Here is a 28,000-nt window from a genome sequence, read left to right as displayed (position 1 = left end):
ACTTACATAAACACTTAGATTAAACTAGAGTTGAGTTTTTATCTTGTATATATATATATATAAAAAGATAGCGAAGATGAAGATTACCATATTGTGCAAAGTGTAGTATAAGGCCAAGTAAATGGTTGTATATATTGATGTAGATGAGTTTAGTTGCTGGAAGATTTTTATTGAGGCTAACCGTTTGGGAGGAGAGCCTGGAGTTGAAGAGAATTGCTGCTTGGTTCACAGATGCTGGTTTCAACTTCTTTGTAAGCCTCCTCCCAGTGTTCTTTGAATCAGCAAAAACCCAAGTGGATAGTGTGGTATACTTGTCACTCCACTCCTTCTCGCACCCAATGCCATAAAGTTCCTGCCAATTATTTACTTTGACCCTGTTTGAACGTCACGAAAAAGCAAAAACAAAAGAAAAAAAAAAGTTTTTTCTTTTTACACCCCTTTAAATGAATTTTTTTACTTATAATTTCATGGTATGAAATTGTCTGTGTTTTGGATGGATAGAGTTACAATCACCATCAACGAAAAAAAAATTCTTTGCACATGATTGTTCTTTTGTAAATTCTTATTAATTTGGCAATTATGGTCTTATTTTCTTGGTATGCGTCTTCTAGTATGCACTATTCTACTACAAATTATGAGTTGCAATACCAAATTGGGGATCATAAGTTGAACTACTGACCATAATTGTCTCCCACAGTATTAATAAGCACTTGGGATGAAAATATGGAAAGACCGGTCTATTTGTAAACAGTCTCTTCTTTACTTCTTTATATTGGTGCACTCACATGGTGGCCATGCAGTACCTAACCAATTTTCTTGATAATTTGTATCTAGATCACATTGTCTTCTATGCTTTCAAAAACTTTCCTGCAAGAAACTCAAGACTAATTGATATCATACTGAAATATCCTGAATGTAGACACAAAATAAGAATTTGCAACACATCACTCCCTATGCACAATATGTATATTCCTATGATAGTATAAACTATAAAGGTCATTCTGTCATCACTCGTTTTTGCCTTCATTTTCTTTATGTAATTCTTGAACATCTTTAACTGATTTGAAAATGATAAGGCGGACTAATAAGGTAGAAATAAAATAATATGATTGACACGGAGTTTAAAAAGAAAGATTAGAAGAAAAGCAAATTGAAGATCAGAGTGGGAGTTACTGTCATCATGGATGTGAGAGGATCACATTCTGAACCACCATAGGCAAAGCTAATGCCACTAAGAGCATCCACAGCAGTGGAGCTAAAATTTTAGCAATTTAGCTTCACAAAAAGTTATTTTATCTATTTTATCTACTCATTTTATAAAACATGCTGCAGCAGTGGATCTATTTTAGCTTTCAACACAATAAAATAATATAAATATCACAATAAAATAATATATCTACTACAATAAAATAATATATCCCACTACCCAAAAAATATTCAACCACAATTTAATTGGAAAGGTGAATAAAAAATAATTTTTTTTTATAGCTCTCAGCTATAGTGCTCATGTATTGATACATGAGCACTGTAGCACTTTAGCTAAATTTTTTTCCTTTACCTCCACTGCTGCAAGATGATTTTTTGTGTTTGAGTGAAGCTAAAATAGCTATATAGCTATTTAGCTCCACTGCTGCAATTGCAAGAATCTCTTGAAGTTGCAAGTTTGAGTTCAGATGATTAAGCTGGCAAGAGCTCCTTGAGACCAAATCCTTCAGGTGAAGATTGTTTCAGAATCTCATAATATATATATGTATATATATTTCTCTGTGTATGTGTGTGATGCAAGGCCAGTCCATTTAGTAGAAACTAATAGAGTAGTTTTGGCATTACCTAAGAAGTCTGAGGGAACCCTTCCATTTCAATACCTTCCTGCTTCCAGTAGGTTTTCTTCCTTTGAAATCACTCCCATATCAAGGGAAATTCAAATTGCACTTCAGTATAGTATTGATATATTTGTTGGCTCCTGTATCCACAATTGAATCTCCAAACACAAAAACTGCTGGAACTCGACCTGTTTCATTTTTAGGTAGTATCATTGCACTTACATCATTAAGGAAATATATAATGATGGAGAAAATAATGAGTTAAGACTAAAGAGGAAGAAGCAGAATTTTCAGGGTGGAATTACATTCTAATATATGAACATCTACTTTCTTCTTCAAGTTTACTAGGGAAAAGTAGAAGAGAAAGTTCTGAAAGATTTAGAGTTTTCTGAAAAATCAGTGACAAAATTGTCAATGCAGGAACTTTCACCATGAGCTTGAGTTTAGTGCCAGCATCTTAATTACTGAACGCAAATATGTTTTCCTCGTTAGAATTTAAAGGTAGAGTGCATATGGTTAAGTGCTCTTGATATTTTGGTAAATGGTTGCTATGGTGGGCAGAGGTGGACTTTAGAAAGATCCAATGGCTGCCAAGTTGTTTGCTGCACTCCAAGCAATTCAATTCGCAATAGACTTGGGCTTTCAAGTTTCAACAGGTGATTCTTGAAGGAGACTCTCTGCTTGAGATCAATGCAATGAAGTCAGACAAAGTGGACAATTCTTGATTAGGACACATGGTTGCTGATGCCAGAAGACTAATGCAAAATTTCATTAGTTGGGAATTAAACCATGTTAAATTAAACGGCCTGCTAATCAGGCTGCTCATCTCTTATCTCAATATGCTATTAATCTTACTGAAGGCCATTACTGGGTGGAGGAAGTCCCTTCTTTCCTTGAGTCCCAGTAGATGATGTATTTGATTTGATTAATGAATGACTTTGCTTTCCGTTCTCAAAAAAGTACAAATAGAATCTAAACTAGCTTGTAATTGTAATCTAATTTCGTTCCAAGTATATTTTAATCTATATCTATATTTGAAGTGTAACATTTATTATTGACACGCTATTTTTGAGTCACATAAGCGAAACATTTTGGTTCATTCAATCCACTTCGGTCTATTTTGGTTCTAGTCGGTCCAATTTGGTCCAATTCAATTCTTTTTAGTCCATTTTGGTCCCATTTGATCCACTTCAGTCAATTTCAAACTAATTGGACCTTATTATTTATTCTTATTTCTTGGGCTGAAAAGTATGAAAATTTATTCTATTTGCGCCAAACTCTTTTGTTTTGGGCTAAAAAATACAAATAAAATAGGCATTAGAAATTAAATATATAAGTTCTAAAAATAAACAATAAAAATGATAAACATTCAAAAGACTACCTTAAAATTTAAGTTTTAATAATATAGGCATTATACTTATATTTTGAAAGAATAAAAAATGTTACAATTCTAAACTTATATAATAATTTAAACTTAATGTAACATATTACATGTGTTCGATAGAATGCAGGTGTTCATTTTTTTAAACTATCATTGGATATGCTTAAATTAATCAATTGATTATGGTATATTCTAAAAAAGTCATTTTAATAACCTATGTCATCTTCGTCATTTATATAAAACAATATTATAGTTATAATATTGTTTTATATAAATGAAGATGACGATATATATATATATATATATATAGTTGTTGACTGTAAAATACATTATATGTTTCATCACATAAAACTTATAATTTTTTTTTTAAAAATAGCACGTACTATTTAACCGAAAAATTTTACATTATATTTTTATAAAATAATCATATTACAAAATAATCATATTACATTTTCTTATGCATTGCAGGAGTTTGCGATTATTTTTTTATTTTATTTTTTATTTATTTTAAATTTTGGTGTCAAGTAACCCGTTCATAATACTCAAAATGAAAACTGAGATGACCACTTTACTCATTGACCACTTTATCATAACTATTATTTAATTCTGTCACTAAGCTAAGATCATTTTAAATTTTATAATTACTATTGTTTAATCCTTCCTAGTGACCTCATTCTTGCTCGAGTCTCCTATGTTGAGTATAAGCAGTATGTGGAGTGTGGTCACGAATGGATTTTGTAAAAGCATGGAGGGGTGGGCTTAGGTGTGTGATATCATACCCAAAATTGATTTTTGTATAACAAACTCACAGTACATAACAATAACATTATGATCTAACAGCTACATTTCACATTTAGTTTTTATTTATTTAAGTTATATATATATATATAAATGAAAAACTCCAAAAGGCACGCTTTGTGATTATCGAAAAAGCTCCAAAAGTGTCATATAATTCAACCTTAAAATTTCAATTTTTTTTTTTTGGTTGAAATTATTAACCGACAAGTTACTCGTGCAATTTGAATTCACGATCTCATTTCCACCTAGCACTTGTAAGGAGAGGAGGTGCCAAGTGGGCTAGAACTTGTTAGCCTCAAAATTTTCAACTACTAGTTGACTGTTCATTTGTTTGTGCCATTTGAAGTTGTTTTTCATTGTTTCAAGTTACTTGGTCTCACATGGGGATACAGAGTATTTCTAGCCAATAGGATCTCTTAAAAAGATGAAGAAAACTGAAGGAGAGACAGAAATATTTAAAGTGACAGAAACTATCCAAGGAGTACATCCTGTTTTGTTCCTACTGGCATCTAAGTTTTTATCTTATATGGTTTAAGAGGAAAACTCATGATATCTAAATTTTTTGTTTATCTTTTTGCTGTGACGGTATTGCACAATGATCGATAATGAGTGGTGCATAACAATTCGGGAAAAATAATATAGCACATATACAGTCAGACCAGTCAGACCGCCAACAGCTTACATAGGACTAAACACTACGTGACAATTGGCAAATAAATATTAGCAACCAGGTGGGCATATAGATACAATTAATAATGCGATAGCCTATCATCAAATCGCCTTGACCCATGACTATAAGCACTTCTACCGGACCACTTGAACCATTTTCAATGGCCCAGGTCCAAGACTCAAGGTCTTTAACAGGAAAAAGAGAGTGGGTCAAGCATCAATTTCCGAGCATTTCAGCCTGTCTTATGTAGTATGGATTAAGATGGCTCCAAACCAAATCATGAGTATTCCCAAATTTTCCACAAGGACATTTAATTTGAGGGACCCATCAATAATGGGGTCCTGACCCTTATGTTTTGCAATAATCAATCACCGCAAGTACATATTTATGAGACGATGATTATAGATCGTACACTCACACTCACACACACTTCCAAATTTAGCACATTCATGTGGTTAAACAGTGGAACCAAACCATTGGTAGCATTCTAACTCCTAAGCTACATGAACTAATCATCATCTTTCTTTTTGAGCCAATAAGATGGTAGTAATTCACTAATTCATGATTTCGTTCAGTAAATATACATTATAATAGAAAGTTTCTTAGCAGTTAGTACTTTATGAAATCTCAAGAAAGGTTAAGCAATGGTACTTCCAACCTCAGATGCCCAAGCCATTCGACCACTTTCCTAGCTCTACAAATAATTTATGAATTCTGACTGCAGCCTTTCATGCATGGCTTCAACATATAATTAGAAGAAAGTTATATCCATAAGTCAGCATGAAACAATTTTTTAATGAAACAGTCTCATGAGACTGCAGCCAATGGTGTGTGTGAATATACCAGTGTACAGATTTGAGACAAAAAAACTGTCAGTACAACCAATAGTCCAAATACTTCCTAAAAAGTATATGTGAGAATGCAAGATAGAAGTCTCCTGCAAATTATAAAAGATACACCGAAAATAGGCAAACTGAGGAGTCCAAAACTTCATGGAAAGTAAATGCCAGAATCACATCATAAATTGCATTGAATGAAATGTACCTCCAATGCCTCAGTGAATTATTAAAAAAGGGGATCAATTCAATTTTTCACTATGGTAAGTCACTGATATCAAGAACAAGGAGGTCTTGCGCCTGTGACCTTTTAGTCAAATGGCATTTTCTTGGTATTTTTGGGTTCGAGTTACACCCAATATAACTTCATAAGAGAAATACCTTTTTTCTAACCATAAAACTTATAAGATTTAAGGGTGAAAAGACACTGCTTGCAATGTCATAAATGTTCTAAAAATTAATGAGTTACCAGAAAATGCCACAACTTGACTAAATTTGAGAAAAATTAGGAAGAATAATTAATAAAGATTTTTCCCAAACGTGTGAAAACATTAAGCCCAATATCCCTAGCAAAATACACAAATCACAACAATTCACAAAAAAAGTGACTAATCTACTTTTATTTTTTAATGAAGAATAAACATGTGAAAAATAAGGAATTATAATACCAAAAGGAAAGAATAATCAATAAATATTTTACCCTTCAAAAAAAAAAAAAAGTTTCTCAAATAGTTTGAAAAAAACAAACAACAAAATGCCAAAAAAAATACACAAAACGGAACAAGTCACAAAATAATGACCAATGCTCTGTTAATGAATGTAATTAACAACAATAACGAACTCAAAAGATCAATCCAACACACCATGTATGACTTGGACCCATCTCTATATTAAATATACAAAGACAAACATGTTGCAGTTCTGAAGTTCCCATTCATCTTCACCAAACTTTCAATTTTCATAAACTGAGTCAAAATGTAGTATATGAATCACAAACGAGAGATCTCTCCCAGAAGAGTGCATCATATTGTACCTCATTAGCAAAAATGCTAACAGCAAAAGAAAAACAAAGAGAATCAACTTTTGTTTCTGTTAGTAGGAGTGGACAAAGGAGTTATAGCCCTAAGCCCCAAGCTCACCCCAAGAACCTAGGATAGCTTGGGGACATAAAAACCGATATCCACTGATAGAATCAACATATTCACAAACGAGGTTTCTGGAGAAATGAGGTACAAAAGCTCACAGATTAAGTAATACGAACTGAAATGATTGGGAGCAGAATAAAGTCATATACACATATGTACACCTTGAGCAAAAGAGAATAGCACAGAATGGTAAGACAAGACAAAAGTAAGATTGAGAGAAGCAGATGGGTTTTTTTATTCACACCATAGGCACCCAAAAACAATTCATTACATACAAGAGAGCAACACATTATTTTCACGCGGATAAATATAAGAAATGGCTAAGAATACTGATCAAATTCTCAAAAGCAGAGGTCTTACAGAGAGGAACCAGAGCTTTATCTTTCACACACCTAGTACCCATGGAGATCATTACAGCCAACATAGAGCATGAAAGCCAAACAGAGAGCAAGAATCAAATTCCAACAAAGAACCACGGTTTCTCCTCTTAACAAGTTCTCAAATGCAGCAAAGAAACTAGATTTCTCATTTGCCATAGCACACCACAACATTCCAACAAACTTGGGCAGAACTGAATTTGCTGCATTCGCTTAATTGTGAATTCCAACTGATTAATGCACTGTCTAAACTTCTCCAAACCTGAAGTTATGAGCATATCCTCCAAAATGTCATTACCAGCATAACAAAAACCATCGACAGCAATCTCAAACTTGTCCATTAAATGAAAGGCCCCAAACCCAATTTTATTTTCTTTTTTTTTTGGTAATTTCCACCGTGGATTTGTGAAGCAGAACCCTAATTCTTGACTCTTCTCTCCTCCAACCTAAACAATTTTGAACCCTAAAACGCTAATTAATCTTCAAACAAAGTAGTAAATCACCTAATTGAATTCCCATTCATCAAAAGACATTAGATTTCCCAAATCTCCACAAACCCTAAACCCTGCACTCAAACTAAAAACCCTAAACCTAAGCAAATTCACTAAAAATCCTCTTCATTTCCACACAAAGGAAAAGAGAAAAAAAAAAAAAAAAAAAATTAAGAAACAATAAACATTCAGATATTTTATATATACGAAATTACGACTGATTGCCACCACATCGACGCTCCAGAATGATCAGTTCAGCGAGGCTCGTCCTCTCTCCGACCGGAACTCCCGGGCCCACCCGACAAAGAGGCGAGCAAATTGAGATGTCCTGGAAGGTAATTTCCAACTCGGGCTGCCGACGCCTCGCCCATCGGCTGCTGATGTTGATGGTGATGGTGATGAGTCATGAACAGCGAAGGCTGCTGCTGGGCCGCCACCATCTCGGGTGTCGGCACAGCAGCAGCAGCGGCAGCAGCAGCAAAGGTCCAGAAGTCGGGTCTAGCTGGGACAGCCCAGAACCCACCGGCACCACCGGAAGTGGAGCCCACTATGGAGCTCATGCTGGAAGTGTCGTCTTTGCCGTTACCGTCCTCGTCAGTACGCACGCGCTTCCCTAAGATGAAAGGTGCGGGGCTTAGCAAAGTGGGTTTGTGGTCGGATGTAGGAGAGGACAGGGAAGCTGAAGTTGAGTTAGAGGCTGAGCCTCTGACGGAGACCGAGACCGTAGAGAAGCTAGCTGGGGTTGTGCCAGTTCCGGTGGCGGCTATGATGGAAGGCTCGGCTTGACGGAGGAGCCACTCGATGGTTTGGCCGTCAGACTTGTGGCCAAGCTCGCGTGTCAGCTGGAACACACGTGCGGCGCATATGATCGGCATCCGGATTCGCCGTCCACGTCCGTCTACCTTGCTGTGACGGTCCTTTGACGGAGGCTTCTTCACGCCCAAAGCTCCGTTTCCCGGCGGCTGCTGCTGCTGCCTCTGTGGGTCGATTATTGCGCCGTTTGTCACGCCGTTATTCGCTCCGTCCGAATTAGACATGGGTCTTTTTAGTCTTCCCTAGAGAGATACAGAGAGAGAAGAAAGAATTGTTTTAATGAGAGAGAGAGAGAGAGAGAGAGAGAGAGAGAGAGAGAAAGAGTGTATTTGGTTGTTAGAGAGAGAGAGAGTATTGTTTGAGTTTGTGAGAGAGAGAGAGAGAGTGTGTTTCTGGGAGAGAAGGGGAACAGAGGGACTAATGATTGAGCGGCAGGAGCTGGTGGAGACAGAGGAGGGCACATGGGTGGTGGGGCCCATCTACACTCACCACAGCTCATTGTAGCTTAGCTTCTTCCTCTACTTCCTTTCTTTTTATTGTTATTTTTATTTTTATTGTGTGCGTGTGTTACTATTCTCACGCGCCGTTTCAAAGCTCCTTTGTTTGTTTGTTTGTTTGTGTTACTAGTACCAGTATACAATGTTAATTTACTTGTTCCTTACCAGTTTACCAGTTACCACTTACGAAGCAAGTTACCCTTCCCCCCGCAACAACGAAACAAGTTACTCTCCTACCCCACAACCCCAATCAGTCTGCAGAGGGATTTAAGTCGGGTATGTCAGACTGGGACCTACTTTGTTTCCGTACTTTTTGAATTGAAGGTTTGGGTATGATCCAGCTACGTCCGGGAAGTTTCTCCATCCACTCATATTTCACCACCTTCTTATCATAGGACAAATTAATAAAGTGAGTTAAGGGATGATTTTACTGCTTAAAGCAGAAAATTAGTGTGTCATCACCAAAAATAAAATCAAAAAAATCAAACTTCCATTCATTAAAATATTGAAATCAACCAATTTTCATATACAAATTTGTGGCAACTACTGCATTTTTTATTTTTTACTTTTTACTTTTCAGCTCTATAAATTTCTGTCTCGCTTTTGACAAGTTTTTAGCTAAATTTATTTATTTAGAGGTAAGATTATCTATCATAGCCTATCTCATATCTTGCAAAAAAGTGGGAACTTTGCATATGACATATAAGACTCTTTTTAAATAACTTAATTTAAATGCTTTTGTCCTGCCTGCAAATAAACTGTCCAAATTACAAAGATGACAACTCGTTCCAACCAAATGCCTCAAAATACAAAATTGGTCTATTTAGTAGAGCATTCATTCTTTTTTCAATAGGATAGTTTATTGTGTTTCTAGCACACGTAATCATCCTCCATAAGAGGAGATTGCATATACCTAATACACAATTGGTTTTCTCATCACAACCACAAATCAAGTAGAGAATCATATCATTTGTAAGTCTTTTTAGCTAGCTTAATGTTATCAATTATATATATATATATATATATATATATTGTAAGTACATGATTTGCTCCTAAAGCCCAAATGAAGGGTCAATGACCCAAAGAGCCCAAAGCAATTAATTTGTTAGAGAGTGGGCTTAAAGATTAACTTTCAATGAGTTAAATGGATAGTAGTTACAATAGGTTAGTTATTGTTAAAAAGAATAAAACAAACAGTTTTAAGCAAGAAAAGTTCTCCTCAGCCAAGTCTGTGGATGATTTGTTCTTATATATTTCTCTTAAGCTTATACAAAATTACAGTTCTTGAGTCTACAATGATTTTCCTTAGATTTTTTGATTCCCCTCCCTGTAATGGGGTTTTTCTCCTTTATATTCTCATTCCTTCCTTCATTTGAGCCCTCCACGTGTAGATCAAATTGTTAGCTTTGAAACTTGTCTCATCTGCACCTTCTTGAGTCTATAGTGATTCTTCCTTAGATTTTCTGATCCCCCCTCCCTGTAATGTGGTTTTTCTCCTTTATATTTCCCTTACTTCTTTTATCTTAGCCCTCCACGTATAGATTAGATTGCTGGCTTTGATACTTATCTCATCAGCACCTTCTTGAAGTCTTTGTGAGTAGCTGTAAGGTTGAATGTTACTGTTCAGGTATCACTTCCACATTAATGCAGCCAGGGGGTTAGCTGTAGAGCATTCAATGCGGTTGTAGTAGCTTTCTTCTAAGATATTTCCCAACTTTTTTTTGTCTTATCTCTATCTGATGTTTATCTTTGCCAGCACGATTGTCTGTTGCCTTGTTCTTGATGAAGGGTTAGACCTTTGACCTCTACTCTGTTTAACCAAGGAGGTACTTCTCCTCGGACAACATTTCCAGCTCCTTATGACCGGACTTCTTCCACGGCCCATTAACCTGTATGTTTCATTAGTATTTACCTATCCTTGGGCTATCTGATGTCCTCGAGTACGGCCCACGGCCCAATACCTATATCTAGGCCCTCCATCCCTAAAATAGCATCTCGAAATTCCACTCTTTTGCTCCTCGAGAAAAAAGGGGTTTTTGATTTTTTGGCAATCACCCTTCCTACTCTTATGACACTTCTTTCTGTGCAGGTGTCTTTTCAACTGCAAAGAGGCACGCTCTTGATGCTTCGGCATCTGGGACGCTTCGACATTTATTTCATACAACGCCCTGTCTCCCATGTTCTATGGTATGATAAAGATCCTACAGTGGAAAAGTTTTATGGGGATTTGGGTGGGAACTCTCCTGCTTACTTTTTTCATTCATATATATATTGCTCGAAGACTCTGGCTGTTCCACTTTTCGCATCTTTAACTCTCAAGAATCAGTCTAAGGAGCCTTTCCATACTTTTGTAAGTTACCTTTAGTGTTTCTTCTTAATTTTAGGACCTCTTCTTCTTCGGCCCTTCATTTTTCACCTTATCCTTTCAATCTTTCCTGCTCACACCTCTAATGGATAGATTCGCTAAGTTAGTAGACAAGAGGGTATAGAGAACTTTAAGGCCCGTTAACACATTCTGGCTGGGTTTTCGATCCGGTATTGCCGCCAAAGAGAATGGCATGCTTTGAGATCGAAAGGGGAGGTAGTAATCCCCATGATTGCTTTTATAGCAGGGGGAATGAGAATTCCCATGAGTAGAGTGACGGGAGATTATCTAATTGCCGACAGGCTTTGTCCGACCCAGTGTGCCCCTAATGTGTTTAGGATACTAGGTAGTGTAGATGCCCTTAACAAGAAGATGGGTGTGAACCTCACCTATCATGACGTTAACTAGGTTTACAACTGTCAGAAACTCAAACGTCGGGGATATTACCTGAAAACTAGGGTCCCCGAAGTCAGGCTCATATCATGCCTCCTCGATACTAACGAAAGTATGGACAAAGACTTCCTAATAGTCTCGGGGGACTAACATGATGGACTTCATTTCCCAACACGAGACGGGACACCAGGTGGGATGCTTAGGTTTAGGATTATTATTATTACTATTATTATTATTTTTTAACTTTCCTTCTCCTTTCCTAATTTGTAAACTTGTTTTTCTTCATTTAACGATGTCCTATTTTTAACCATATCTTTATTCTTAGCGAATTTGCAGATAAGTATTCTACAGCTCCAAACCTCAATCTTGTTAATGAGCCCGACTTGACGAGGATACTAAAGTCTGAAATTTTTGTCCATACCGACGGACAATTACAAGCGGCTCATGTCATCCTCGGCTACACACCCATATCCACCAGTTTCCAAGCCCCCAAGTACGTGATCAAGACGAAGAGGATCCTCGGCTGCACCAAATCAATATCGCTGTGCCTGGTTTCCTCTTTGGTCCTCCTCCTAAAGGTACTCATCCAATAGAATTACCTTTCCAGTGCAGCGTCGAGGAAGAGGCAACCTCCTCCCATCTGATTCCTGAAGAAGCTGCCAAAGTAATGGAGGTTTCAGATTCCGAGGAGGATTTCCAAGTTTTTGACTAGCCCCAATCTCCAAAGCCTTCAGACCTACCTTCAGCCACATTCCCCTCACATAAGTCAGCAATGTCCAGGAAACCCCCAATATACCTGACGCAATGGTGCTACAGAGGAAGCCGAAGCCAAACCTACTTGCCCTTCTCGAAACTCATGCAGAAGGGTCGATCCCTAATGTGGTTATCCAAACCCGACCCCCTACTTCTCTTCTTACCCACACTTCCCAGCCTGAAAATGCAGACAAGAAAAGAAAACAGGATGGAAAAGGCAAGAATGTGGTAGAGGAAGGGGAGGTCATCCCCTCCAAGGAGCCTGAGCCCCAAAAAGGGGCCAAAATAGTTAAAGGGGCACAAACGAGATCCTCAAGTAAGGGGGCACTTGCAAAGACAGGACGTGACCGTCGTCCCAGGGTCTAGGTCTGGGATCCCCCCTTGATACTGAATGGAGCCCCCTTTCCCTTAGACTCCTCTATCAGGAACTTTTAGAAGAGGAAGGCAGGTTATGTGGCCAATGCCTTGGAGCAGCAACTATTGCTACCTCAGGATATGGTTGACCTGAGGACATTAAAGAAACACGAATTGTTTCTAACCCTGAATAGGGATTTAGCCTTGGTAAGTCTTTTTTCATCTCTTTCTCTTTTTTTTTTTTTACATAGTACTTATACTGTTTTTGCCCTTAAATAATTTAACTTACCTTCTTTCTCTCTTTTTTTAAAGGCGATCCAGGCGGCGCATCTTGCCGAGGAGTGGGTAGATGATGCCCACAAGCACATGAAAGAGGATGAGGTGCGACGCATAGCTGTCGTCGACACATTTAATCTGGTAGAGCAAAGGATTCAAGAACTCAACGTCAAGCTGACTGAGGCAAACCGGGATAGGAAGAGTGCCGAGGTAGCTCTGGAGGGGGTTGAGAGGCAAGCAGAGAGCCAGCGCCAACAACTGCGCCAAACCGAGGATCAACTTGCCATAGCTAAAGAGTAGATAGGGGCTCTAAAGATGAAGCTGAAGGAGGCTAAGGAAGCTGCTGCTAAGGCCGAGCAAGAGGGGTAGGATATTGGGGTGACAAAAACTGAGGAGACCTTTAGGACCCAGGTCACTGAGGTTTGCAGAGGCTACTGCCTCCAAGTGTGGAATGAAGCACTAGACCAAGCTGGGGTGGATGCTTTTTCCACACTAAAGAGGGCAGAAAATGCCTTCTATCACCTAGCCCTCAGAGTAATTGGCCTTTTAAGCTCCTACACCAAGGTTGATCCCAAAGCTCTAGAGTCGAGCCAAGTTGCCTCCACTGGTGCTTTCCCAACTTCAACCATTCCTTTCAAAGAGGCCGACCAAACTGGTGCAGTGGAGAAGGATAAAGAGCCTGCTAAGCTTCCACATGCGCTCAAGGATCCCTCTAAGGAGAAGGGAGCATCCCAAAGCCAAGTATTGGTACTGGCCACAATTCCTTTTACTGCCAAGGACCCTAAGGGCAAGGGTGCAGCTCAGACAAGGGAGGACCCCAAGGGCAAGGGTGCAGCTTAGACAAAAGTGCCAGAGTTGCCTACACAGACTACTATGAAGGCCAATCCTCCTCCTCCTAAGACCACCTAGGACCTTAATGTGTCCTTTTGAAGCCTTGAGGAGAGGACCTTGGCTAACACATGGGAAAGCCAAGATGTATGTTCAAATTTCTAGCAAAAAGCCACTAAAAATCTATCAGAACTAGGTATTATCTTTGTAACCTATGGTCCAAGCCCGTGGGATATCGAGTGGGTAGTAAGGGAGAAGTAGTTTGGTCGGTAGGAGAGTGATTTCTGGTGAAAGAAGGATCTTGAAGGTTTCCCTTGGTTCACATATTTGCTCGGAATGCATGAACCAATGGAAAACTCAGTTCCTCCATGTGCATATGACATCTCCCCACAATTTCCTCTCAATTGTCATTTTCAATCAAAGCTGTCATCCATTGCATTGAGCAGCCCACCCACTCCTTTGACTTTCCAAGAAGGAATCTTCCATTTGTAGTTAAAGACAATGCCCATTTTGAGTTATAATTGCCTAATTAAGCTAAATCTCTGCCCAATGCACTTTTTCAGGTTCTAGAGGACATGGTTTTACCTAACAGATTAGAGACGTCCTCGCCTGGGGTACCAGACCATGTCCACTATTAAAGGAACACTAAGTCATAGTAGAAGAGGGGGAGGAAAAGAGGAATTTAGATAGAGAAAAAATGGGAGAGTTTAGAGGTTCAAAAAGATAATTCTTAGAGCTCTAAGAGCCCAGCAAGGGAGAGGGGAGAGAAAAGGAACAAAATAAAAGAGCCAAGGTGGAAGAATTCGTCCCATATCCTTGAGATCATTCAAAATATCACTTAGTCTCCAAAGAGAGCACACATCAGATATCACTCTCTCCCAACAAATTCTCCTCACCTAACTATCTTGGAAGGCAATGCCTAAGTAAAGCTACTTGGCCTTGAGTTCCAAATCCCACAAGTCTTGTGCAAAAACACTAAGTCTGGGAGAATTGGAGCCAAGATCCTCTTGGCTGACTCATTCTTATGAAATTCATTTACAAATATGTATATGTATTAGAATGTATATTCTAATCTAAGTAACTAATAATTATTTGAAGATATGCGTATTGTATAGTTGTTCTTGTGCAAGACTTATAGAGGTAAAGGAAAATGACAAAACTCCATTGCATAATAAGTGCAAGGGTCCTTTTTTGGACGGTACCCAGGCCCATGTAGAAACAAGGATCCCGGGTGCCTTGCTTCTTGTTTGGTGGACTGGGCTTGGTTCACATCAGCTAAATGGGCTGTTTACAAAACCAAGTGGTGCACAGGCAAGACTCCTGCAATACGTACACACTAGCAAGCGAGAATATGTATTGAGCAACAAGAAAACAGCAAAGGAAGACAAGATTATAACAATAAAACACAGAGTAATTGTTCGGGATCCTCAAATCAACAAGAACTAATCCATTAATTTTTCTTAGTTATGGATTACAACATGCTCACTAAATCGTGTTACAATGTCCAAATAAGCTCAAAAATTGCAGACTTAGATGGCTATCTCATCCTCTAAGACTTGCGAAGTTTGAATCCTTTTGAATCCAAGTTTTGTATTATAGTGGCTGTTTCTAGGATACCGGGAGATATTCCTCTGTTTTCTTTGAGTTTTACAGAGTTTTTTTTGGATTACAACGTGCTCACTAAATCGTGCTACAAGGTCCAAATAAGCTCAAAAATTGCAGACTTAGTTGGCTATCTCAACCTCTAAGACTTGCTAAGTTTGAATCCTTTTGAATCCTTTTGAATCCAAGTATTGTATTATAGTGACTGTTTCTGGGATACCGGGAAATAATTCCCCTATTTTCTTTGAGTTTTACAGAGTTTTTTGATTCTATTCTGATTTCACCATTGTTGAAAAAATTGTCTCTTCACTATTGCTGCTTTCTCCTTTTATAGCGCCGCCTTAAGGCTCCGAGGTACCGTTGGTTTCCTTTCTTTGCTCCCCTAGGTAACAGAGCCCGTAGCGTACCAGCGGCTTTAATGGCTAGCCTATTCCTTGTTTCTCACAGTTTTCTTCTTTTAATGCCTTTTCTCCAAAAATCCTTTGCTGACCTTCCATTTTAAGATGTCTGACCTTCAATTTCTCTTTCTCCAAGGCTTCTCTTTTTGCCTCAGCTTTTTGGCCGTTCTTCCTTTTTGTCGTTTTTCCTAAGTGGACCGATTCTATTCTTGCTAGGTTGAAAGTTCCCCTAGTTACTTCCCTTCATAGTTCTTGTTCCTAGGTTTCCCGAGGTACCAGCTTCCTTGTTCGTGAGTTATTACTTTCCAAGCTCTCTGGTTCTTTGCTACATCACTGAGTACTTGAGAAGGACATATTTGTCCTTCGTTTCTTGTGCTTTTTGGCTCCCCTTTTGAGTTGTCCCAATCCCACTTTGGCTGTGCTGCACGTCCTAGGATTCTCGGGCTCTTGATAGTCTCCGGTATCCCGGTCCAGTTCTTTCTACTAGACTCTCTTTGGTCCTCTGATCTTGGCAGGCTACGCCCTTTTCTTTCCTCTCTTTGTTTCATGGGCTCTAAAACCTACCCCTTTATGGATCTTGAATTTCAAATCTTTTGGGCCTACCATCCTTTTCTTTTTTTGAGCTCAACCTCTTTTCAGTTTTACTTTCCATGGGATTGGCCCAATGTGCTATTTCTTTGGGCCTTGTATTATGATTTTTTGAACCTCAACAATAAGCATGGAGAAAAATCCTATAGTTTAAGGAACCAAAGATTCTGGGTTCCATGGATTACGGACCTAGTATCTTTGGGAACCATGACATCATGTTCGAGGGTGCCACGACATCACACTCAGGGAATCAAATGAAGGAGCTCTTTTAAATGTTCACACAATAAAAAATAAGTTTTAAATATTTTATTTCAATCTCTTTCTCATTGTGAATATTATGAATAATTATTTTACTCATTTCGTAAGAGGAAATGCTCATTTATGACACTAAAACACTTATAATGGTATTTTATTACTTAGGGGGAAATCGCATTTTTGCCTTGAGGAGTTTTATGTGACTTGCGCACAAACTGGTTCATATAATGACCCCAATAGGCCGTGGAGAACCAGACCCAGTCCAACCATCCATCCTTGGAGGCCCAAGATCCCTTGTCATCAATGGACTTGGGTACTTTCCAAAAAAAAGAACCCACAGCCGCTAACTTTGATATCTATTTTTAGGATCCTGTTAACGGATACCCTTAGAGTATCTGTTAATGAACCATTTAAGGAAACTTTTAATACCACTTTTATAGGAAATATAAAATATCGTAAAAAAGACCAATTGCTTTTTCCCCCCCTCATAAAAAGTTTCTAAAAATATTTCCTAAACCAATGCTACTAGGGTATCCGTTAACTTTTCCCTTATTTCTAATCGTATTCTTTAGAGTAGACTTATATGCCACTATCTATTCTAAACCCCAATGTAAAAGTATTGACTTTAAGTGGATGTAATGGCCTAAGAGGTCTAATTATGTTGTAAGCCCATGTTGTGCTAACCCTAAATTCTAGTCTCTGTATATACCATGTAAGGGTTCACTGTAATAGATGACTTAAGTATACAATAACGATGTAGTTGCTAAGGCTTTATTTTGTGGATATAGGCCATTGGCCAAACCACATAATCGCCTATGTTATTCTCTCTATCTCGCTTTTGCTTCTTTATATTATTTCATCCTCGTCTTTAACATGGTATCAGAGTCGATGGTTGTTGTTGGTGGTTCTTGGTAGATTGATTGTTGTTGATGATTGTTCTCGATAGTTTGTTGTTAGTGTCATTCTCGTAGTTGTTGATTAGTTTTGGTTGTTCTCAACGACAGATTTGTGGTTGAAACAACCCCTTTCCTTTCTCAATCTTGTTTGTTCTCGGTCGTGGGTGTCAAATTTGGTATTTGTTGTTGGTTTTTTTGGGGGGTGTATTTTGGCTTGTCTCGGCAGATTTAGCACTTCTCAATTGTTTTTTGCAGATCCAATGTGTTCCAAAGCCGCCAGTGTTGGCGGTAGCCTGTTGGCCAGAGTTGACAGTGAATACCCCTGTTTGGTTCAAGGTTTAAGCTATTCCCTATCCAAGATAAGGACAACTTAATCCTTTGTTGGTTGTTTGGGTATAGATTTTGGTTGTCCCTTATCCATGATAAGGATAACCTAACCCCTACAAAACCTCTATTTGGTTTTGTTTGGTATTGAAGAGCTTCAATCGGTTCATCTCGTTTTTTGGTCAGTTCAACTTCAATTTTGGCCGGTTCACATCATTTTCAGTCTCTTCGAGCAAGTTGGCAGCCATGTTCTTCTCTCTTTCTTGCTTAAGCTTTTCTAAATTATTTTATTCTCGTCTTTAACACCTAAAACTCTAGTTTTGAAGCAAACTTTCAAACAAAATTGTATGTCTGCTCTGAATAATACTTGGAATTAAAATTGCATGAATACTTTAAAATGCCTCAACTCCAAAGATAAATCAATGTAGCAATTGAAGATTGTGCTATTAATCTTTTGGCTAAAGTGCAAACTACACCACTAAAACTTTGGGGAGGATTGAATTTTACACTTTGAAGTTTCAAAATTTGGATTTTAGCCCCTAAAATTATATTCCGTTAGCATCATAGCTCCTCCATCTACATTTTTCGTTAAGTACCACATAAACTTGTCATCCATGTTAGTTCTTTCAATAAAATGATGCCACGTCATTTTTGGATTTAGGCGACAATAGTGAAGTGACATCATTTTATTGGACATACTAAACACGCATGGCAAGTTTATGTGGCACTTATAGGAAAATATGGATGAGGGGTTGCTTTCCAAATTCTGAAATTTTATAGTGTAAAATCTAAAGACTCTCAGACTTTAGGGTTATAGTTTGAACTTTATCCTAATATATATCTTTTTCTCTTTTCTCTTGGTTTAAGAATCTAATAGTCATTGTATAATTACACAGCATTTTGAACTTTCTCAAACATCCAATAAAATTGGAAAAAAGAAAAGAAAGAAAAAAATTTCTCAGCTTGCATGTGGATATGACTAAACCACTCATATTTTTAATCCAAGTAAATGCCAACATGCTTTATCCAACAAGGGCTATGTAACTTGATGAAGGAAGAAAACAAACCTCCACATGGAGAGAAATCTTCTCAACTTGTTCAGCGTACCGTGGCAAAGCTTGAACCAATTCGCTTCCATCCCTAGATAAAATTCAAAGAAATGTCACAAGTGATTGAAACTATGTGCAAGGCTGCATGATGAAATTAAGAAAACTTTTGACACCATGTATTTTTTTCTCCTTTTTGCCTTGAATCCTACTTAATTTCTAATGACCTCAGCAACTCATATCCCATGTACATATTTATGAGAAGTAGTGAAATTGGTACAAAATGCATTTCAAATATCAAAAGAATCATTAGAAAATCAGCAAAATTCAAGTCATACTTCTCAAAGCCTTGGAAAAGAAAATCAGCACCTATATCATTGCTAAACTCAATCTAATGTATTCCACATACCATATCCATCTTCCTTCATATTGTGTGTGTGTGTGTTTTTTTCGTGTTCCTCACTTCTCACGTACCTGCTAGTGATCAAATCCATTTTGATCACCTCTAATTGCATAACCTTTGTCTTCCTAAGTTATATGCCATTTTTATAAGGGGTTAATCATCACCTAAAGGGTCCTAACATTAATGAAACTAAAATAGCAACCTATCTCTACACAAATCCTCATCAAAGTTCTAAATAATATTTTCTTTCCTAGGTTTACTTATTTTACAGTCCCAAATATTAAATCCTTCCTCACTGTTTATTGTATTCCACAATTTATTTAACTCTTGTAAGAGAACAACAATTGTAATCAAAACACAACAGGACCCTACTTAATGCAACTTTTCAATCACAAGCAAGAAGCTTACCAATTTACTAGCTAGTGACTTTTTGACTTATAGGCTTCATTTTTATTTTTGACGAGTAACTTAAATGCCATTTTTTTGATTGACAACTAGATGAACCTTGTGGCTCTTTAATGACAACCTAACCCTCCACCTTGCTCTTACAAGGGAATGAGGTGCCATTTGAGCTAAATCCCATTGGGAATTTCAATTCATAACTATAGTGAGCATCAGTTTCATTTTCTATCCCCAAGATATGTTCTATCAACAATGACTAATGCTTGTCAGAGCGCAGGTTCTTTGTTGTCTAAGTGATTGCCATAATCAGTTCCAAAACACAATGGTGACAATCAGATAAGCATCCAGTTCTGACAATCGCAGAAGATCCATGTTCTATTGGACATATGCCATGGTATTGCTTAAAAACTACAAAATAGTTGAAATAAACAGTGATAATGTGTTAAATCCCTAACATTAAGAAACACTAATAAGCTAAAAACCATGTATCATGCAAAGTTCAACATCAAATGACTGCACCAACCTTTTACTCTGTTAGATTTGCGTAGCTTTGTTCTTCAATATGAAGTTGGTCATCTTCTCAAGCAAACGTTCACTAGCCTGATACTTCAGTTAGTGGAAAAGGAATTCATGTCAAGATATTGAAGTGAAAGAAAAACTATACAGCTGACCCTGTTATAATTTATAATCAAGATGGATAGAAAAAATATTGATTAATTAGAATTCTTTAATCCTTTAATGAATAGAAGAATTCTTTTTTTGGACTTCCAGACAAAACACAAAAAAAACTAAGATTATTTAGATATTTATTAGTTAATAAATTGAAACATAAACAATTTTCATATGAGTGACGTGTGTGTGGATACATACATACATACATACATACATACATTATATATATATATATATATATATATATATATATATATAAAGGTAAAAAGAAAATGTAAAGGAGTGATGGAAACAAGAGAAAAAAAGAGGTTTAATGGTATGTTCAAAGAGGAACCTAGTTGAGACTTCGGCTTATGTGAACAGAAATCAATGTATGGAGTAATAGTTTCTGAAAGAAAAGAAAAGAATCTTAAAAATAGCCTAGGATTTGAATGAAAAAAAATTTAATTAAATTTATTAATTCATATAATATTTAAAATAAGTATAATTATTTTATTCCTATAAATAATAGTCATAAGGAAAGCTTTTGAAAAACTATTAGTTATAAAATATGAGAATTATTAATTATAAGTGGAATGAAATCTCCTCCCCTAAATTTATTATAATAATTATAAAAAATTAAATATTAATTATAAGGGGGTCAACTGTATATGTATTAGACATACATCTGCTATAAGCCAGATTGGATCATGGTCCTCCCGAAGGACCTCTTTTCTTTCAGTTTGACCACCTGTTTTGCTAGGAACTTCTTATGAAATATGTGCCATCCATTAATATAAAAACACAAGACAAAAAGGGAGGAAAAAAAATGAACAAGCAAACATAGAGGGGGAAAACACAAAAACAACATGAAGATTTACCTTATACAAATATTTATTATCATCCATATCCAACATGACACATTGCGTCATAAGTCCATTCGTGTATGACAGGAGCAATCTATACATGCAAGTTCAACACACTCAATATATTCAAACTGGAAGAGAATACCCAAAGAATGTCATAGCAGGAAAATTCATTTAACCTGATCAACTGATCTATTATGGAAAGTTGGGAGTGGTAGATTTGTATTCAGAAATACAGTTCCAAATTGCAGCAGCAAGCTTTGTAGTAGGCTAATGCCGCTTTTGTAGAGTCATCAAGTGCCTTGGCAGCATGGTATTGCAGAAATGGCAGCTCCTGAGAAATGCAAAGATATGTAGAAATTTCCGTAGAAAATAATGGAGGGTACTGATTTGATTATCAGGAGTCAATTCTTCCACATATAGTGCCAAATAAAAATAAAAGCTTCAGTGTCTAAACTCATTGCTAAAGCTATGCATAAACCATGTATCTTTAACTTAAAGGTCTAATGCAGCCAGACCCAAGCCATTGCTCAATTCCTTAACGTGAATACAAGAGGTAAATGACTCCAACCACCCAAAAATGGTCGTGCTAAGGTTTTATTTTGTTCTATAAATCCTAGTTAAACCAAATTGAATTGTATAACAACGATGGAAGACTTTACACATGGCCAAAAAGATAAACATGGTCATTCTAGTTGTCCTCATCTGGCAAATTCAACCAAAAAGAGAAGACTCAAAACATATGCAGTAAATTCCAATAAAACACTGAGCTCACTGTTATCATTATTTATTAAGAGCTACTTAGTTAAACAACATGCATATGAGTGACAAATTCCACATTGAGCATGATTGAATCAGAAGAAAAAAGTTGAATCATGAGAAATGAAGCAGAGTTTTATTAATAATTCAGTTTGCATGAGCAAATCTAGGATAATAAAAATAAAGCGTAACACAAATGGTTGAGTGAAAATATGTAAGGGATACATAAGGCTAGTCTAGTGCTACAGGATGGTACACAAGATTTGTCACATGCTATATCTGTGCATTTATGGTAACTAATAACATGATACTGGAGTAGAAAGTTGTTCTCACTCACAGATTTTTTACCCAAACTATAAAAAAGCATAAAAACTAGATCATAAGTTAAAAAAGGCAATCAGAAAAATTAAGCGTGTTTCTGATTTACCATTATTGGTGATATAATAAATGGAGGCCACATGCAAACACAAATTTATATATATATATATATATATATAATTTTTTTTTTTGAAAGAGAGTTCAATTTATGGCGTCCGCTCATGATGATAGCTTTTTATCATCAGATCAAGACACTAATTAATTTTTGGTGTAGGCGGGGATTGAACCCCAGATCTCTTATTCAACCATCAGTGACTTTACTAGTTGAACTAGTTAGAACCCACAATATAAATCTATATTAAATATAAGTAACCACAGGAATTTTTTTTTAATGTAAGATTCAAACCTTCAATGAAGCAATACTGTAGAAATTTGAGTTGCCATCACATTAAACAAGCACCAAACTTGCTATGGTTCTCAACATCACCAAAAAGTTCCTACAATGCTCTTTCATGATTAGTGATAAAAGCCTGCATTGAAGGGATGTCAGTTAATAAAGCTATTTCAAATTTCGTTTAAATGGCTAGAACAAAAGTGAAAATCAATATGGTTGGGATGCTCAGCAGTAACTATAATCCTAAATGTCCTTGCCAACAGAGGTTAGAGTAGCCAAATGCAGGACTGTCTGTAAAGCACACAGATTCCCTTTCAGTTTCCACACATCTTGAAATTTTATGTTTCAACTCTCCTGAACCTTCACCAAAGCATTATCTAATCTATATAGAGACAGACAATATTTAATGGCAAATACTAACTAAAAGCAAGTTTAATGACCTGAGATTAAGAAAATGAAGCAAGAGCTGTGAAAAAAAAGCATTTATGATCCACATGGACAGAGACTTCAAAATAATCTCTTCATCGGTACAAATTTAAATTGAATATATATTAACACCAAAACCCAAAGATGTGAAGCCGATTTTCTGTATAAAATAGGAATCATGTGTTTAATTGTTGCCCACTGATCACTGACTGGAAGAATTTCTTCACTAGTTGCAGTCTCGGTGCTTGGCAACTTTTAGTGCCTAATGTACAGTTTACGCAGTTTCATAATTTTCTCAATTTTGACTGCTTGCTTTTTCTTAGAGGAAAATCGAAGAAGAAATCCCATATTGAGATGCAAGGCAGTTTCTGGTTGCAACTTTGGTATGGAGAAAATCTCATCAATCTCCGTTCTTTTCTTTATTGTTACAAACACTCTCATCAAAGAGGGAGGATTTAGATTCCATTTATGTTTGTATTGCAAGTATGAAGCTTCCAAAATTAAATTTGAGTCCTCATGGAGCAGTGATGCCATAAAGGACTCTGGCCAAAAGAATTATCATATTTGAGACATAGTGGGGTTAAACGGGGTGATATGTACTGAGGAAATTTAGCATTTTGAAAATTATTAATTGGGGGAGGTAGAAGAAATAACGTGGATGGAAGAAATTGTTATCTAAAATTTAGGAATTTTTAAATTAGTAATTTCATGTGTCTAACCCTATTTTATACTTTCTAAATAAGTGGATTTGAGGGTACTTTGGGCACATAAAAATAGGAATCTAAACAAGAGAAGCCCCTTAAATAGTAGTATAGATGACAAGTGAAGGGGCTCATGTATTGTAGGAATTAGTCTAAACTCAAATGGGTTGGAAATATCCTAGCATAATAATGATAAACGTCAAATGACTTATTTAAGATAGTTTGTATTTCCTAGGTTTGTAACACAGGAAGATGGCAGGAGTTCACTGGATTCAATAGTATCAAACAGCTAATTCTTATATGGTCCATGTAAAAATTTCTGGTGGTTAATTTTGAGGGCGGAAGTGTCTGCTGTAAAGTAAATTGAAATTTTGAACCTTACAATTTACATATTTTGCAATTTTCAGTTTTATTTAAGCATTGAAGTGTAAAGCATGGCTTCAATGTAATAACAGTTTCAACATGTCTTAGAATCACCAGCAACTGAGACTTCAGCTTATGCTAATAACAATCATGATTAAACTTGTTGACCATTCACTAAAGACAGTCTTCTAACTTGAGGACCATCTGTCACCATGCCTAGCAAGCAACACTTAATTAAAATGGGCAGCCGAATTGGCTCCCGAAAAGTATTTGCAGAAACTTCAGTACTCTGCAAACCTCGATATATTATAGGTTGTGATGTGGTGAGGAGAACATAAACACAACATACATTATATGGTGTAGAAGAAGTGTTTAAGAAGAAATTTCCAGCGATAACAAGATTACAGTCAGGAGAAAAAAATGAAACCCAATAATCTGAAGTATAATCTGGATAGATAATTCTGGACACAATTCACCAAAAGTTGTGCAAATCAGAACTTCTCATATAAATAATATTTTCTTTATACAGTATTCTCGAGTTGAATACAAGAAGATGGTGTTTGCAAAAAAGGAAATTTAAAAATAACAGATTAGTTGACTCTCTAAAATTAATATGAGGCACATTGATTGACATAGCATCGGGAGAACTGAAAGAAGAGATGTTGTCAACAAATACCTGATTATCTATAGGAAAGCACTCCAAATTCACCTGCATAAACCAAGAAAAAAAGAATGCACACAATATATTTCAAAGAGAAAACTACAGAAATTACATTTAATAAGAATAATAAAATAACAAAATGAAGATCTAGACCTCTCTCAGAGCACCAATGCAGGGTAAGACACTTGTATCACTCTCCATGTAATTTTCAAATTCCTTCGGGACTAGTGAACTGAAAAATACAAATTCCCTGGAACCCAAAAGGCAGGAAAGGAAAGGAAGAACAAAACAATGATCAGAACAGCGCTGACTGAAATTCTAAAAAGAAATATAAACTAGAATTTTCAGAAAGCAGAATCCTTTGAATACTTCTTATATAAAGGCTCCCTTCCAGACATGTCAGACAAAAGCATAACAACACCACACACTAGCAAAAATACAGGGTTAAAATGGATCCACTTTATCAATGTTTTGCATTAAATGGGAAAACTCAGAAGTAAATGTAAGATAAGCATAAACTGTGGATATGTTTATATAAACAAAACTACAAGGGAAGAAGAAAACAGGGCAAAAAAGATAATGTAGAAACCAAATCAACAAGAGCTAGGAGTTGCATCTCCAACTAAACAATCATTATTAAATAGGAGCCAGCTATCCAACCAGGCCCTTTCTGATTTGCATATTAACAGAGCTATGTTATGGTTAGTAGAAATATAGAACTGACAAGTAGGCATACTGCATATTAGTAAATTAGTTGAAAATTTACCAAGCCAGAAATATCATTTCAGTGAATGCACATAATTTCAGCAAAATGTTAGATTGTTTTCAACAAAAAATATTTGATGAACACTGGATTGGTAACTCAAAAGTTCCAAACATTAAGTGATCTTTCTCTATCTTGATCTAAGAGACTGGATCCCTGCATAATTATCATAGAGCCCCTTCTCGACTTCACTTAACAATATAGATCAAGCATGTGAATTAAATGACTTTAAATCTTTGAGCTATCTGATAGCTAATTGTGGTAATATGATAGTGCAATAAAAGCGGCAGCAACATGTAGCTCCAAATGTATATTTGAGGTTCCTGTTACAAACAAGGACACTATGTAGAAATACAAACAAACATGAGGGCAACATTAATGATTGTGTATGTTAAAGAATGTACATAAACATTTTCTCTTGAAGGCAAGTAAGGAAACAAGTATGTCTCACAACAGATCAAAAGAAAAGAAAGAAGAAGAATTTATTGTTCTTTTAAGCTGGATGAAATAAATATCATCCATGGATGGCAATGATTGCATTTTCTGGAGAAAGTTTTTGACGACTACAATGAAAGATCTCTAGAAGTTAATACCAATATCCAGCATTGAAGAACCACATTATGGACTTGTTTGGTACAATTGTCAAAGTGGGTTTCAAAATGATGACATGCATAAATTTTTTCATTCGAAAGTTACAGATGCTCCTAATAAGACTTCATCCCATGACCTCACCCTCTACCAAGTAAGTTTAGAATATCAATAACCAGAGTTGAAGGATGCACTATGAAGTTGTTTGGAACAGTTGTTGAAGTGGATTTCAAGATGATGCCATGAATAATGATGAATGTATTCTGGATAACAGGGAGCACATTACAAATGCACTAAGTGAGACTTGTTCCATGACCTCAATTTCCACCCCATTTTTATTGATAAAGAAAGTTCCATTTAAGCAAAGCCCATTAGAAAAATTATGATGTGCAGTATTGGTAAGTTACACACGTATCTAGTGGATGGGTTCACACTCCATCCCATTATTATGAGAAGATGAAGTGCGAGTTGAGATAAAGCTCATTGGTGATGACCTGCTTCAATTCCAAATAAAAAGGACCAAAAATTAAATGCTATGGCTAAAAATACATTTTAAGCATTATGACAGAACTCTATTACTGTGAAACATGGAATATCAGAGTTTGCATTTAGCCAAAGTCTAATGCAACAAGAAACATGTTATAAAAAAGGAAACTTAATCCAAAACACTGCAAAAGAAAATTCTATTTTGATGCTTACATGAAACTCCTTGGTTAGCGATGTCTACCATTACCTACAGAAAAATCACTTGTTTGAATATAACAACCTATCATGGTTAACTCCACAATCATAGAAACCCCACAAAGTGCTACTGCTATCCATGTATTCAGAACAAAAAAAATAAGGAAAACTCTTTCCTTTATAAATTAGAGCATGTTCGAATATGATTAGGGATTTGTTAGAATTAGAGTTAAATAATTAAATTTACCATTTCCTGACAGCTTAAGCTTTTGGAACTATCGGTAATTTATAACTTTTTATTGCTATTATCTAATTGGACAACACGGATAATCCTAGATTCATTCAAAGAGACAACACCCATAGAGGATCAATCAAGTTTTGCTATAGAGTAATTATACAAGAAACTGAATCAAACTAAGGACTTATCTCTATAGCATAAGCCTAATTAGTAAACAACCAAAAGCAAGCTTCTTCTGCAAAAAACAATATTCACAATCAGTAACACAGAGAAGCTTTTACAATAAGCGTTTGCCGTTTATAATAAACGACTGCCGTTTATCTCAGTTGCACAAATGACAGAAACATTTTCGTCGTTTCGTTTCATTCAGCTCTTTTGATTTCTTTAATTTCTTTCAAAATTTTCTTAGCAACCAAACGGAGTTGAATCTTAAAATTTTGGAAAATTTTTTATTTCATATATCCTAAACCTCCGTTCGGTTCTAAGAAAAAAGAGGAAAATTAAGCTTAGATTCTACGTTTAAATATTGATTTGTTTTCTTTTCATAAATTTGAGGTTTAAAACCTTGATTACGTTTCGCTGCATGCATTTTCTCGGGAAACAAACGGAAAAAAAAACCAGAATCCAGAAACAAAATTCTAAACAGAGAGAGAGAGAGTGAGCTTACGATCACGGCTATTTTGAACAAGGCTTTGTGTGGCGCCGCCATGAGAGAGGACAATTCGGAACCCAAGAATGACATTGTTGCAGCAGCAGATTAGGTTCCAAACACAAATCACGCACAGATTCAACAAATGGAATCGCAAACGCAGAGAGAGAGAGAAAGAGAGGTCCGTGTGTTTGAGAAACAAGAAAGGATGGGTCGTCTGAGAAGGTT

The 28,000-nt window shown here is 36.4% G+C and overlaps 1 protein-coding gene and 1 long non-coding RNA gene across 3 annotated transcripts; both read right to left on the bottom strand.

The window, feature by feature from the left end:
* Position 1: 1 nt before the first annotated feature.
* Positions 2–27,959, bottom strand: LOC142623926 (uncharacterized). 2 transcript variants are annotated; one of them, XR_012842248.1, is made up of 11 exons: positions 27,791–27,959; positions 25,007–25,103; positions 24,869–24,901; positions 22,715–22,838; positions 21,411–21,565; positions 21,247–21,325; positions 20,238–20,320; positions 18,931–19,003; positions 1,831–2,011; positions 680–867; positions 2–352 (listed from the first exon to the last, which is right to left on the bottom strand). It is a non-coding gene; the product is annotated as an uncharacterized LOC142623926 (long non-coding RNA). The 2 variants fall into 2 exon arrangements; XR_012842247.1 differs by lacking the exon at positions 2–352 and having other exon boundaries at positions 477–867.
* On the bottom strand, positions 6,865–8,870 carry LOC142623925 (transcription factor TCP7-like). The gene has a single exon (XM_075797413.1). The coding sequence runs from the start codon at positions 8,556–8,558 to the stop codon at positions 7,776–7,778; it is 783 nt and encodes a 260-aa protein (XP_075653528.1). The 5' UTR covers positions 8,559–8,870; the 3' UTR covers positions 6,865–7,775.
* Positions 27,960–28,000: the final 41 nt, after the last annotated feature.

This window comes from Castanea sativa, chromosome 2, assembly GCF_040712315.1.
Source record: "Castanea sativa cultivar Marrone di Chiusa Pesio chromosome 2, ASM4071231v1".
NCBI classification, from domain to species: Eukaryota; Viridiplantae; Streptophyta; class Magnoliopsida; order Fagales; family Fagaceae; genus Castanea; species Castanea sativa.
Note: the sequence above shows the minus strand (reverse complement) of the source record. Positions and strands in the feature narration are given on the sequence as shown.

Bases quoted from the DNA above. Each gene is read 5' to 3' on its own strand.
- LOC142623925 (XM_075797413.1), bottom strand. From the start codon at position 8,558: ATGTCTAATTCGGACGGAGCGAATAACGGCGTGACAAACGGCGCAATA.